The sequence below is a fragment of the Canis lupus genome, chromosome 6 (genome assembly GCF_048164855.1).
Source record: "Canis lupus baileyi chromosome 6, mCanLup2.hap1, whole genome shotgun sequence".
Classification (NCBI taxonomy): Eukaryota; Metazoa; Chordata; class Mammalia; order Carnivora; family Canidae; genus Canis; species Canis lupus.
Window position 1 is genome coordinate 36,942,849 of NC_132843.1, and position 15,190 is coordinate 36,958,038.

The 15,190-nt window shown below is 36.7% G+C and overlaps 1 protein-coding gene across 14 annotated transcripts in view; it reads right to left on the reverse strand.

The window, feature by feature from the left end:
• PIAS2 (protein inhibitor of activated STAT 2) overlaps window positions 1-15,190 on the reverse strand; it is a 146,982-nt gene that overhangs the window by 49,536 nt on the left and 82,256 nt on the right. For all 14 annotated transcript variants that reach the window (XR_012032589.1, XM_072829485.1, XM_072829486.1 and 11 more), the window contains 4 exons: window positions 11,983-12,143; window positions 9,982-10,115; window positions 7,951-8,122; window positions 949-1,088 (listed from right to left, as the gene is read on the reverse strand). Coding sequence is in view for 13 of the 14 variants with exons in the window: in XM_072829485.1 (XP_072685586.1) it covers window positions 949-1,088; window positions 7,951-8,122; window positions 9,982-10,115; window positions 11,983-12,143 (607 nt within the window). In the remaining variant the exon portion in view is untranslated. The remainder of the gene's footprint in view (window positions 1-948; window positions 1,089-7,950; window positions 8,123-9,981; window positions 10,116-11,982; window positions 12,144-15,190) is intronic.

The following is a 15,190-nucleotide window of genomic DNA, read 5'->3' on the forward strand; positions in this document are numbered from 1 at the left end:
CGTGATAGATAGTATTAGTGGTTTATTCTCCTTGATTAAATTTTATTCATATAATCTGAATAAATTTCAAGTGGCAAGATTACATTAGGCCAGGTAACACAACTACCAATTGTTTCAACAACACAAATTTTGCCCAATAGAATACATACCATGTTTAAAATAAAAACCTCATTAAGAGGATAAGAAAAATAAATTGTGGGTCAAAATTAACTTCACAAATCTAGAAAAGAAAATTAGTAACAGGAGGAGGGAACTATATTCCACAAAAAGGGCCCCTCAGAAAGAAAGGAAGTCATGAATACAAGAGGCACTGGTTTCAGCTTGCTCAAATTTGATTGACAAAAAATATCTGCAAAAACAATGGCTATGGAGGGAAGAAACGTGGGGGGGAGGGGGAGTTCCAAATTTTATTCTATGGCCTTGGTTCTAAAGTAATTCAAACAGCATTGAATTTTTCAAATGTTAATATACACATAAGAGATATTACTAAATATTAAGCAGTGCTCTAAGGAAACAGCTGGTAGATTCTATTTTTACAGAGGGAAAAAACCCCATAGGGGTTTTGTTATGGGTAATGTTAACCCCATGGTATAGCAATATGTTCTGAACCTGTGAGAGGCTACCAAGATCATGAGAAAATACTCTCCAGAACCTGTGGAGCTTCTGTGATAAAGAAAATGTCACTGAGTACAAATTCTTTATGAGGGAGAGGAAAGTCTCCAAAATTTTCCTACTATCCTACTATATTTCCTATTATCAGGAATCTATAGATTGCTCTGTAGTTAAAATGATAGGAATTGAATGTGATATATTAAAACAGATACTACCTTTGAATGAAGCCTCCAAATTTCCTTAGTATTTGCTTAAATTTTAACACTACATTTGCTCCACAGATTATGAGTATATATAAATAAAACTTGGTACAAAATACAATAACTCTTCACATACCTGGCAAATCTGATGACATGCTTGATATTGGCGTGTGGTGGAATGGTACTGAGTAGTCTGTTAATGAAGGCGGAATAGCAGCAGGATCAACCGAAGTCACACTGGGCACCCTTACAGAAGATGGCTGATACATGAGAACCCTGTTTTAAATAGCATGGGAAATTACAAACAATCTGGCTGTTAGTTCATAGGAGAGAAGGGCTGTACCACTGGGCATTCTCAGCTGTAAGCGCACTAAGTTTCAACACAGCTACATGGTGGCTACTTACTACACAGTCCTCCACTCTACTCTCCTCTTTCTTAACAGACTTCATTTTAACATGAACGTATGCTGGCTCTCAACAGCAGCTGTGACATAAGAGCAAGCTGGCATTAAACATAATGTACAGTGCTGGAGCAATACAGAAAACTTTCAACCACAAATAGAAATGTACTTTACATATGCTTTTATTAATGTATGTGTAACACAGATGTGGATATTAGTAATTTTATCTATAAAGAAATTTAGAAATAAAAATGGACTCCTAAGATTTTATTTAAATCATGGCACCTTTATAAGTGAATCTACTTACTATAGCTCAACCAGAAGCTCTTCTAACTCAAACTGTGTTAATTACCAGCAATCTTATCTGAGAATCACCTGAGCAAAGATAAAGATAGCCAATCCTAAAGCCAGCCAACCTGATAATAGGCAGCAATCCAAAATTAGAATAAGATGATTTCTCAAGATTTAAAATAAAATGTCCAGAAGTAAAAATGTTAAGTTACTATGATACCATCTACTTTAAAAGGGTAGACCTTGAAACTAACTAATCATACTACTAAGAATACAAATTAAACACCCTTAAGAAATACATAATTGGCTTTTTATATATATGCATATAAAAATACATACATATATATATTTATAGCTTTATAATTTCAAGCAGTATAATTAATCATTTTTTTTTCAAATGTCAAGAATAAAGAGAGAGGACTTTGCATTCTACCTATGTAACTTTCATTCTCTCTTAGACACCCAGGGTCAACAATCAGAACCTAACAAGAAAAACATCTTGAACGTACACAAGAAAATAAGAAATATTAGGGATCCTATAGCTGATGGTGGTCATCTTTTGTGTCCATCATCTTAGTGAGGTTGCAGCAGTAGCAGCTGCTCTGAGCTTCATGATGCCATCCAAGGACAAGAAGAAAAAAAAAAAGAAAAAAAAAACAACAGATGCAGTAAACTCATCCAAGAAAGATAAAGATTCAGTGAACAAATCTGGGGACAGACCAAAAAGAAATAGTCCAAAGCCAGGGTTTGAGACCTAAGATCAATAACCTGCTCTTATTAATGTCAAACTCTGTAAGGAATTTCCCATTTATAAGCTAGTTAACCCCAGCTATTGTATCTGAGAAACTGAAGATTCATAATTCCCTGGCCAGGGCAGCCCCCTTCAGGAATTCCTGAGTAAAGGACTCCTTGAACTGTTTTCAAAACACAGCATTCAAGTGACTTACACCACAAATACCAATGGTGGAGATGCCCCTGCTGCTAGTAAAGATGCATAAGCAAGTCCCACCAACTGTACGTTTTGAAAAATAAAATTTATTAAGTTAAAAAAAGGAGAAGGGACAAGGACACAGGGACATTAATGTTAGCATCCCAAAGCACTGCCAATGAACTACTGTTAAGCTTAATGAGAGAGGCACAGAATTATGCAGTTGAAAGGAATTACTACAAAAAGTAAAACCAACAGAAACTTAGCACCATAATCACAAAGCTAGAATGAGAGGACAACTAGGACCTCTAAATGGGCCTTTGGTCGAAATACTTCCCATTACTGCTCCGATTATTACACACTAGTGATAAGAATTGATAACAAAGTTGCATGATACTTTTCATACTCTAAACAACTGACAGAACTATTTCATGACCTCAATTTAAATCTCCAACCATTGAAATAATCACAACCTATTAAGACACTAGAGTCATTTAAAACTAGTTTGCATGATGACATGAGGATCTTGTCTAGCTCTTATTCTATACTATTTGTCAAAAATATGAACAGCATCGGAAATGTGAAAAATGAAGTCATCTTGAGAGGCATATACAGCTGTGCTGGCAACTGTGTTGTTTTTCTCAGAATAGTGAATAAACAACATAGGTCAGAGTTCAAAAGTCTTAAAAATGGATCCATAGGAGACAATATGCTTGAGACAGCAGAAGCCTAGTATTTCAAACGCGTTTCCCAGAGGATTGAAGGTTGAGGGTTGAGGGTTGAAGATGGAAGTTATTATCTAAAGAGCAACCTGTCTGGCTTAGAATCAGAAGGCTTCTTGGTCTCTAAAACCACAGGCAGGAGGTGAGCAATACTAGATAAGGCAGACTCTGTGGGGCAGGGAAAGAAAGAACTGGGGATGAGATAAAATAAATTATGTATTATTAAAGCACATCTTTTCCTAGAGGTTTAAAACCTTGGTCCTCCCAAAGATACAGATGCAATGAAACGCCGGGACACCTGCACCCCGATGTTTCTAGCAGCAATGTCCACAATAGCCAAACTGTGGAAGGAGCCTCGATGTCCATCAAAAGATGAATGGATAAAGAAGATGTGGTTTATGTATACAATGGAATATTCCTCAGCCATTAGAAACGACAAATACCCACCATTTGCTTCGATGTGGATGGAACTGGAGGGTATTATGCTGAGTGAAATAAGTCAATTGGAGAAGGACAAACATTATATGGTCTCATTCATTTGGGGAATATAAAGAATAGTGAAAGGGAATAAAGGGGAAAGGAGAAGAAATGAGTGGGAAATATCAGAAAGGGAGACAGAACATGAGAGACTCCTAACTCTGGGAAACAAACTAGGGGTGGTGGAAGGGGAGGTGGGTGGGGGGTGGGGGTGACTGGGTGATGGGCACTAAGGGGAGCACACTTGATGGGATGAGCACTGGGTGTTATTCTGTATGTTGGCAAATTGAACACCAATAAAAAATAAATTTATAAAAACAAAAACAAAAACCGTGGTCCTTTACAGGAATGAAAGTACAACAGGTCATCACCAAAAGGGTTTTCAAAGTGACCTACCCTACCTCCCACACAAGAATGTGTACCTAAAACTGGGGAAGGGGATGTAGGGGCTAAGGAGAGAGACCGGTACACTCATGCTGAGGAGGGGGTTTAAAAAGTGACTCTGATTATTCTGGCTGTCTCACAGTATTAATACCTCAATCATATTTTTGAAATGTAAGAGACAAGACTTTGAAGATACACACACGTGCACACGGCTGTGCCTACCTTCCTCCTGTTCTCCCTTCTCCTTCTTCAGTATCTCACACTGAAAAGTTTCTTTTGTCTTGATCCTGAATTGACCTATGAACTTGAATCAGATTTATAGAAGACAACAACAAAACTCACTTTCCTCCCCGGCTCCATTACTTACAGCTGTAGCATCACGTCAGCGACCCAAGACACGGCCTATCACCACAGTACATCTAATACAGGTTCTGTTCTCATAACACGAAATTTAAGTAACTACTACTTGTTTCTCCAATACAAAATTTTGACGGTGACAACACAAAAATGTCAAAATCCAATGAAGGTACAAATTCTTAGATCAACATCTAAAACTTCGGCAAACATGAAAAACTATTTTGTGCAGATTAATTTCTATTACCTGAATTAACACAAATTCCATATTTATAGAAGAGGTAAATTAGTCACTTGTGACCATTATCAAATTATGCACTGGTAGCAGATTTTGGGTTTAATTAGAATATTCACAAGGACTATATTCAGAAAGATAAATGATTCTAATGTCTATACAAAAAATAGATGGATTTATAAGTATGGAATAACAGGGACCATGGAGAAATGTAAATGGCCATATCTGATGGAATAGTGGGTATAAAAATGTGATACTATGAAGTAATTTTAAAAAATTTAAAGTTTGTTAACATGTTACTGCCTCCTCATAGGATTGGCAAATACACAGCAGAGGTACACATTATGAATGTGTTCATACATATTTTAAATTTTTGTAGCTTCATCCATAACATCACAGCACAAAGGCAAGTTGTTGGAACACTGCTAGACAGCAAATACTAGCATTCTAAACTATGTACTGGATCACTGAATTCATCATACTTGGCCCAGACTTACATGTCTGAAAATGAATTAACAGTTCAATAACTTGAATTTTTATCCATAAGCCTGAAACTCCCTGTGTGCTCCCACTTTGTCATACAAACAAAAAAGATTCAATTTTGTTACCAATTCCTAATGAGTCTTAATCCACAGAAATACATATTTATCCCTATTCTTGTCTATTCTGGTCTTTAGAATACCTTATTAATGACAAAGCAATCATTCAATGGTTCAGGGAATGGGTGGGGAGATAATATTTAAAATTATCCTTTAATGTAGAAAAATATCAGAGGCTTTTTTTTAAAAGTCTTAGACTAAGGTGCCAATCTCTTCTGATAGCTACTATATGACCACATTTAAGGACTAGAGTAAGTACGCAAGGAGAGAGGCTTGAAGGAGAACTATCAAAAAGTTAACAGAAGTTATGCCTAGGTGGAATGCATTCTATCTCTTGATTATAAAACAACTGTAAAATTGTTTTTAAGAACAATTTTTAGGGGTCCCTGGGTGGCCCGGTCAGTTGAGTGTCTGACTCTGTTTCAGCTCAGATCAAGCCCTGTGTCGGGCTCTGTACTCAGCAAGGAGTCAGCTTGGATTCTCTCTCCCTCTCCCTCTGCCCCTTCTTCTCTCACTCATGTGTACTCTCTCTCTCCCTCTAAAATAAATACAACTTTTTTTAAAAAAAGTATTTTACTAAAACAATACCTCTTAAAAAATAACTGCTCTCTGGAATGTAATTGAAAGCAAGTTTTCCTGGTCTCTCATTCTCTATTCTTTCTCATTTGCTTACTATCATTGACCAAGAACTCCTATGATAAAGTTACACAGGAGAGGAAAACCAAGAAAATCATAGATGCTACGTCATAAGACAGAATATGAAAAGGATGGACCAGGAACAAAACCACAAAAGCATTAAAAGTTGGAAGGGGAAAAAAAAAAAAAAAGAATTGGAAGGGATTACAGAGATGATATAATCATAGATGGGTCTCCATGACACCCACTGGGACAGGTGGCATACATCCTACCTCAACACAGAAAATGTGATCTTAGCACAAAACATCAACTTTCCTAATGTTCAGCTCTAATTGAAAGTCTTTCCATGTATCTTCCCTCCATTGGACTTAGATCTCCCAAATGTTGTAACATAGAATAAACTTAATTCACCTCATCAATGATTCGCTTTTAAGAACTACAAGATATTTACATTATCACATCTTCTCTTTTCCTGGCTTAACAGTCAGTCCTTAGATACATCCATCCATCATGCTACAGTCTGCACTCTTTACCACCCTGTTCCCATCTTCTGATGCACATTTTATATCTAAAATGATATTAAGTAAAAATCATCTAGCCTTAAACAGAATAAAACTAGTGTGAGTATATAATCCTAAACACTATGCTTCTTTGATTAATGCAGCCCAAGAATGAATCAATCAGCTTCAGTGGTAAACCCTTCAAACCATTAAGTGAATTGTTATTTCAAAGACTTTCTATCAGAAATGGTTATTAATGAACTAAATACTTTTCCAGACTCCATTAAGATGACTACATAGTTATCCTTATGACACAATCTATTTTATCAATGTATTTCCTAACAATGAAGCATTCCTGGATGAACCCTACTTTGTGGTAATGGATGCCATTTTAACATATAATTAAATGACTTAAGACTGAATTTAGAATTTTCAGTGATCTTGCTAATAATGTGAACCAGCTTCATTACGCATGGTTGTTAATGTGTAAATCTCATTTAGGCATTAAGATTTCATGGAATGAGCTGGGTAGCTACAACTTCTAGATTTTTTAAACTAAAATACACTGACAGTATAATTCCATTTATTAAAAATATCTAGAACAAGCAAAAGTGAACATGAGGGAAGTTTACTATGTGTTGGAAATATTCTACAACTGAATTTTGATGATGACTGGGCAACTCTGAATTTACTAAAAATCAATGAACTGGACAACTTAATAGTTAAGATAGAAAAATTTTATGGCATGTAAGTTATACTCCAATAAAGCCATTAGAAAAAAAATAAGTGCACTGATAGGTCCAAAGGACAAGATGGCACACCCAAGTCCAAAACAGTATGTTCATGAGATGTCAGGAAAACCCCCTGCTACTTTCTTGCAGTTTCCAAAATTTCTAAGAAGTGCCTGTTGCTAGATACTCCAAGCTATCACCTACTACATAGGACAGCAATTACATGAGTCATAAAATATACATGCTAGAGCACATTTACTTGCCTACAGTTTGCCCTGGAGAGGATGAAATAGGAAGGCAAGCAATAATTTATTGAGAGACTACCACATGCCTGACACTGAGCCTAAGCTCTTTCACTATCTTATTGAAACCTGACAGTCATTTTATGAGGTAGGCATTATTTGACTCCATTTTACAGAGTAGAAAAGGGAGGCTCAAACAAGTATTTCAGTCAAGATCCCAGACCAAGTAAGCAATGGTTTCAAAACTGGAATCCGCACTTGTCAGATTCCCAATGCCACACTCCATTTTTATGCCAGGCTTACTTACTCATGTTGGTCTGTGATGCCAAACTTACTCGTTACAAATAGGTTCCACAAAATGACAAAAAAGAATCAATTATGAAATAAATACTTAGACATGAGAAGATTTCAACTCTCACTTCCCAAAGATGTTAATAATTTCATCAAAATTTCTCTCCTTTAAACAATGTGCTCTCTTGAAAATATTTCAACTGAACAAAGGCAAACAAAAATAGCCTTCTATGGTTATGCTCAGACATTTATGTAATGTTATGTAAACTCTCAGACATTTACAAACCTGTACCAAGAACAGTTAGTTCCGAGTGTAATAAACAATAGTGAACTATAAATTAACAAACCCTTTGGTTGGGCTGCTTTGTGTTTCTGACATAAAGATGCATTTCCTTTTGGCAGGAGGGTCTTCCTCTTCATCAGAAGAGCTTTCTATCGTTAGGTCAATAACATCCACTTTTTTCTTGCTTGTCTCATTGGCTACAGTCACTGAACAAGGCTTACTGAGGACACTTGAACCTGATGTAGGGAAGAGAAGTATAAGAAAAAAAAAATCAAACATTCAACACAAATAAACTCTAACCATAAGAATCGTAACTGCGCAGCAAGTCCAGGAGAATATACAGCCAGTAAAGCCACATACTCTACCCCAGAGATAGAGACTAAATCCTTAACTCCAGACATCTATCTGTAAAATGACTGCTTACCTGAAGAGAAAGGGTAAACTCTATGCCTTTCCAGAGGGTCAAAGCCTCCTATGGACAGCATGCTCTTATGCCTCCTGTACTGCCAAAGGATTTGCTCAGATCCTGCGGTAAGCAGTCTCCCCAGGTAAGTCTCCCCAGGTAAGCAGTCATTTTATAGATAGCCCAGGGTTATGGGTCCAATCTCCAGCCACAGACAAGAGTATATGCTTCAGTAGCTGTGTATTCTCACAGGTATGTGGAGGTGTTAAGTCAGAATCAGATACTTTCATTCTAGCAAAGCAATGGTACTCATGTCAGAGAACATATAGGCCCCCTCACCATAAGCCAGAAGTTGATAAAGATTTTCACCTTGATGAGTTAAAAGAATTCCAAACTTCTCATTTAAGTTATTCAGACATTTAAAGCTTTTCTTATCAATTATCTACTAATCACTTAGGTTCTTTCTGCCCACATATACCGTATGTTAACTCATCATCTCACAGAAATTACATTATGTCCTATAATCTGTTTAACAGAAAACTAACGTTGGTGATAATGGAAGAGCAACTAATCAACTAAATCACTATTCTCAAAGACGAGCGAAAACTTGATCATTCTATCTATAGGTTCAGTAACAACCACGGGAGAATGAAATTTTTTAAGTAGGCTCCACACCCAATGTGGGGCTTATACTGACGACCCTGAGGATCAAAAGTTACATGCTCTACCAAATGAGCCACCCAGTGCCCCAGGAGAATGACTAATATTGACATGAATCTTTTGTTTCACTCTGAGTACCCATTATTCATTACATTTAGAAAATATAATCAGCATGAAACTTAACTGCAGTGAGTGGACTATGTCAGATAAAAAGAAAACTTTAAGGGGCACCCAGGAGGCTTAGTGGTTGAGCATTTGCCTCCGGCTCAGGTTGTGATCCCAAGGTCCTGGGATAAAGTTCTGCATCTGGCTCCCCGCAGGGAGCCTGCTTCTCCCTCTGCCTATGTCTCTGCCTCTCTCTCTGTATCTCTCATGAATAAATACGTATAATCTTTGGAAAAAAAAAAAAGGAAGGAAGAAAGAAAAGAAAACTTTAAGTTCACCTATGGGTTCCAATTGTTCTGCCTTTAGTTTCCCCACATAGTGTGGACAGCTATAGGGAGTCAGAGGCTGAGCATACATCTGAGGAAACCAGGGCAATGGTCAAAGTCTTTCCCACAAAGAGATGGAAACAACCTGTTCACTTTTTTAGCAACTAATCTGTGAGCACCTGCCCTCACCCTCCACTGATGGACTCTGTGGCCTCTCTAGGCACACCTCCACTTGCAGTTCTCCCAAAATGTACTCTAAAAACAATCCTGAAAAACTGTCCATACAAATGTCATTTACAACTTTTCATTTTGTAACAAACACCATATATTAAAATGATTTTAGATGAGTGCTTCATCTATTTTATATATAAAAATATGTAAATATACTATGAAAAATCTAATTATAAGATGGTATAAACTTTAGCACATTTCTTAAGGAAAGAGTAAAAATCACTTGGGGGAAATTACACATGTAACAGATGATCAAAAGACAGAGTTCTCAAACTGAGCTCCAAATGTAGTTCTAGTGGCCAAAGTTAATGATAAAGACAACGTTGCAGGAGTCTCATTGCTTTGCTCTCTTTGGCCATTCTGCACATACTTTCTATTTTTGTACATGGCTGGCTGGACACTTTCATAGCTTCTTTCTTCGGTCTCATTGGACACCAAGTGCCATCCTCTTGGAATTTGATCTCATCCACATCAGAACAGTCATTGAGAATTTCCATAAAAAGCCTATAAATGAATTAATAAATACATAAATGTAATCAACAGCTTTGTTCAAAGGTGAACTAACTAAATAATACATATACTGCCTTGGAGACAAGAAAAATGCTACCTGACCTTTTTGTTTTGGTATTTCAATACTTCCCATTTTACAACTATTACATCCTCTTCCTCCTAGGTTTTAGATCTTTAATGAGCAGTAAGTGTCTGAGCATCATCTAAGAAATCAGTGACTAAACAGAAAGACACCTGGGTCTCTTAGCTGGGATTGTCAGTAAAGAATAACCTCCAACACAACATATAAAACAAACATAAGCAAATATAAAGGTTATTATACAAAAAACTAACTTAAGCTTATTATCAAGAAAAAAAGGATCATAAGGGTGGGGAAAGGAAGATTAGGGACAGGAAAACACCTCAATAAATTTAAATTAATTCTTCATACAAATTATGTTCTATGACCATAATGAAATTTGAAATCATCTTCAGAAAAGTACGTGAAAAATGCCCAAATGTTTGGAAACTAAACAACCAACCAATGAGACAAAGAAAACATAAAAACATAAATTAGAAAATATTTTGAACTGAATGAAAATGAAAATGTATAAAATTTGTGGAAAATGGCTAAAGCAGTACTTGGAAGAAAATTTATAGCACTGATTTACTAATATTAGAAAATTAGAAAAAGTCTTAAATCAATAACATCAGTTTCTACTGAAGAAACTAAAAACTACAAAAGAGCAAATTAAAATGAAAGTAAACACAAAAAGGGGGATCCCTGGGTGGCTCAGCGGTTCAGCGACTGCCGTTGGCCCTGGGACTGATCCTGGAGTCCCAGGATCGAGTCCCGCGTCAGGCTTCCAGCATGGAGCCTGCTTCTCCCTCTGCCTGTGTCTCTGCCCCCCCCATCTCTCTCTCTCTCTATCATGAATAAATAAAATAAAAAAGAAAGTAAACACAAAAAGGCAAGTAACAAAGAATAGAAAAATGAAACAGAAAAAAGACAAAAATCAATAGAAACAAGAAGCTAGTACTTTAAGATCAATAAAATTGACAAACTTCTGCGACGTCTGGGTGGCTCAGTGGTTGAGCAGCTGCCTTCAGCTCAGGTCATGATCCTGGGGTCCTGAGATCAAGTCCCGCATCGGGGCTCCCCATGGGGAGCCTGCTTATGTCTCTGCCTTTCTCTGTCTCTCATGAATAAATAAATATAATCTTAAAAAAAATGACAAACTTCTAGTCACACTAAGGCTCACTCAAAAAGAAAGAACCCGAAGAAACCCATGTATATTAAAGAAAATGAAAAAAAAAAAAAAAAAAAGAAAATGAATTTGTAGTTAAAAACTTTACCACAAAGAAAGCCCCAGTTCCAAACATCTTCACTAAAGAATTCTACCAAATATTTGAGGAGACACAATACCAACACTTCCCAACTCATTTGTATGAGGCCAGCATTCTGTGGTATTAAAACCAGACAAAGGGGGTGCCAGGGTGGCTCAGTCGGTTGAGGATCCATCTGACTCTTGGTTTCAGCTCAGGTCATGATCTCATTGGTTTATAGGAGCAAGGCCTATGTCAGGCTCCCACTCAGCACAGTCTGCTTGAGAGATTCTCTCTCCGCTTCTCCCTCTGCCTCCCTTCCTCCCTCCTACCCGCTCTGTGCTCTCTAAATAATAAAGTCTTTAAAAATTAAAAAAATAAAATAAAACCAGAGACATTACAAGAAAACAACAGAGCAATATCCCTCATGAGTTTAGCAAAACCCAACAGTACACAAACCCAACAATAAAAAGGGTAACACAATGCTAAACTAAAATTTATATGAGGCTGTACTGAATGTTTACATAAGCTAAGATTTATGTTGGGATATACTTACCCATCTAAAATTAGACTTTCATAGGCAGCTTTTTTGTCACACACAGGACAGATCCAGGTGGGCTTCTTCTCATTCATTTGCAGATAAAGGGCAGCATCAAAACATTGTAGATGTGTACAAGTCACTGCACGGCATGGGATTGTCAGCCTCATTTTCCCTAACTAAAAGACAGGGAAGTCAACAGGGGAAACCTTTCAGAGAGGAGAATAAAGCCTCAAATAAAAGAGTCAGTCATAAAAGTCTGAAAAGATCTTAGAAGATCAAAATGAAAAAAATAATTCAAACCAGAATTTATTTCCATCTAGATCACTACATATTTTGTTTGTATTCACTGACTGCCCTGTGACTTTTAAAAGCCCATTTGATTTTTTAAAAAGAATTAACATGTAAATTCAGATAGAAAAATATAAACAATGAAAACCTATCTTTCTCCCTATTCCCCTATTTAAAGGGAACCACTGTTACTCATATCTTGCATGTACTTTTATCGATATTCCAAGCATAAGCAACTATGTATTAAAAATTATTTTCCTAGAAATAGTAGCATGCAATACACACAATTCTGTACCATCTGTCACATAATATAGCTTGGTGAGTTTATCAATACACAAGAAAGCTACCATGATATGAAGGTATCACAATTGATATGAAGTATATGATATGAAGGATCTTTATTTAACTAGTACCCTGCCCTAGTGATAGACATTTAAATTGTTTACAATCTTTTATGACGACAAATAATGCTGCAATAAATATCTTTAGGATCTAAAAGTGACATTTCTGGGCCAAAGGGAAAGTGCATTTGTGATTTCTGTCACACTCACAAAATACCTTCCACAGAAGTGACCTATCGATTTATGTATATACATGTATAAATGTGCCTGGTTCCCTTTAACCAATACAGTGCCATAATTCATTTGGATCTCTGCCAACCTGATATGTGAAAAATACCCCATTATAGCTGTGAACTACATTTCTATTATTTTAAGTGAAGTTGAGCCTTTTTTTTTTTTTTTACTTCTAAGAGCCATTTGTATTTCTAAGAACTGTCTATTCATAACTTTTTCGCATTTTCCATTTGGTTATTAGTCTTTGGTTATCTATCTACAGAAGGATTATGTCAGCTTTCTATATATGATATGAACTGCAAATATATTTTTCACTTATGAAATTTTTTTACTTGTGTAGTCACACGTGCTGATATTCCAACATACTTTTATATAACCAGAGTGCTCTGTTCAATTGGTAGGGTATACCAACATCAGGACACACACCCAGGTTAGATTCAGTCTTTCTGTAGAGCCTTTCAACAGGCCTCCCTATATACTTCCTTACAGAAAATATCTTGGTTTATAACTAGATCTGTGTAATTGACAGAAAACCTGTTTCTCCACTAGACTCTAAGCTTCGCAAAGATAAGGTCCATGTTGCTGTTCACCACTGCAATCCAAGGGTCACAGCACAGTACCTAGAATGAAGTATGTGCTCAGTATTTGTTCACCAGATGATAGAACAAATGAAGAAAGGCTAGGAAAGTGGCAAAGGGAAAGAAAGGGAAGAAGGAAGGACTACTTCATAGGTACTATAAAGTCTAGGAAAATTCACCGCAAAATTACACTAACTTTGCCTGAGGAGTAAGGATTTTTAGAATGCTCCTGTTTTTTTTTTAACCCCCTTTTGGTTTATCTATAATTTCTTTCTTCTAAGAAACATTTGGTTATTCTATAACTTAAAAAAATAATTCAGCCAAGTCATCACCATAGCAATAACTTGTTTGTATAGTTCTACTTCCATGGAAGGCACAATATTGATGACTTTATGTTAATCCTAGTGACACTTTATATTTAAACCTAACAACTGCACTGTATGTTTGATCTATATTATCATCCCCACCCCTGCCCCGCCAGAACACTGAGGCACAAGGAAGCTAACTAATGACTACCCACCATTACACTACCATTACAGAGGTAGAAAGTGGCAGAGCCAGTATCTGAACCAAGCAGCTCTGGCTCCAGAGCCCATATCACTGTGCTATGCTGATTCCATCTGAGTGTTTAACCAGAATTCTAAAAAGGACCTTAGAAGTTACAATGATTTGTGCAAGAATGTAGCACAATATAACTCATTATTTAAAACAGGAAAAAAGTGAGAATAGAACCTGAGGCAATTTCTCTTCTTATGATATTTCCTTCTATTTTTTTCCTTCCTTATACCAAATTATCCCCTAAGTCATGTGGAATCTTACTGGGTGATAAGGATTTCTATATAAATTTCACAGAATCCTCCTAACAGCCCTATGACTGCAGAAAGACTAGTATCTGTATTTCTGCTTTTTTTTTTTTTTTTAAAGATTTTATTTATTTATTCATAGAGACAGGCAGAGACACAGGCAGAGGAAGAAGCAGGCATCATACACAGAGCCTGATGTGGGACTCGATCCAGGGTCTCCAGGATCACGCTGCGGGTGGCGCTAAACCACTGTGCCACTGGGGCTGCCCTGTATTTCTGCTTTTGAAGTGAGGATGCTGAGGTGACATGAAGCTACAAATAACATGCTCACTAAGACCCAGCTGGTGGAGCTCTAACACAAACCCAAATGTTTTTCACTCCCATGAGAACCCTCCTAGTTTTACGACATCACCCATGGTGCTGGTTCTTGGTTTCAACTATGTATCTACTTTTTCCTATTTTGCTAAGAGTTTTTGTTCTATTAGGAATGGATGTTGTCTAAACACCTACTCAGCACCTAATGAGATAATCACAGCGGCTTCCTGCACCCCTTTCAATTCAATTATTAACATAAATTTTTTCATAGATTTTTCTAAAATCAAACCATACTTGCATTCCTTTTGTTATCATGTATTATTCTTTTGCAATACTGGATTCTTTTTTAAGTAGTGGATTCTACTGGCTAGTGTTTCACTTAGAAATTTTTCATCATTGCTTATTTGGAAACAACCCAAATAATCACTAAACAATGTTGAACAAGGGATGCCTGGGTGGCTCAGAGGTTAAATGTCTGCTTTCGGCTCAGGGTGTGGTCCCACAGTCCCGGGATCAAGTCCCACATCAGGCTCCTCTTGAGGAACATGCTTCTCCTTCTTTGTATGTCTCTGCCTCTCTCTCTGTGTCTCTCATGAAAAAATAAATAAAAATCTTAAAAAATATATATGTTGAACAATTTACACCATATCCAATCAATAAAATA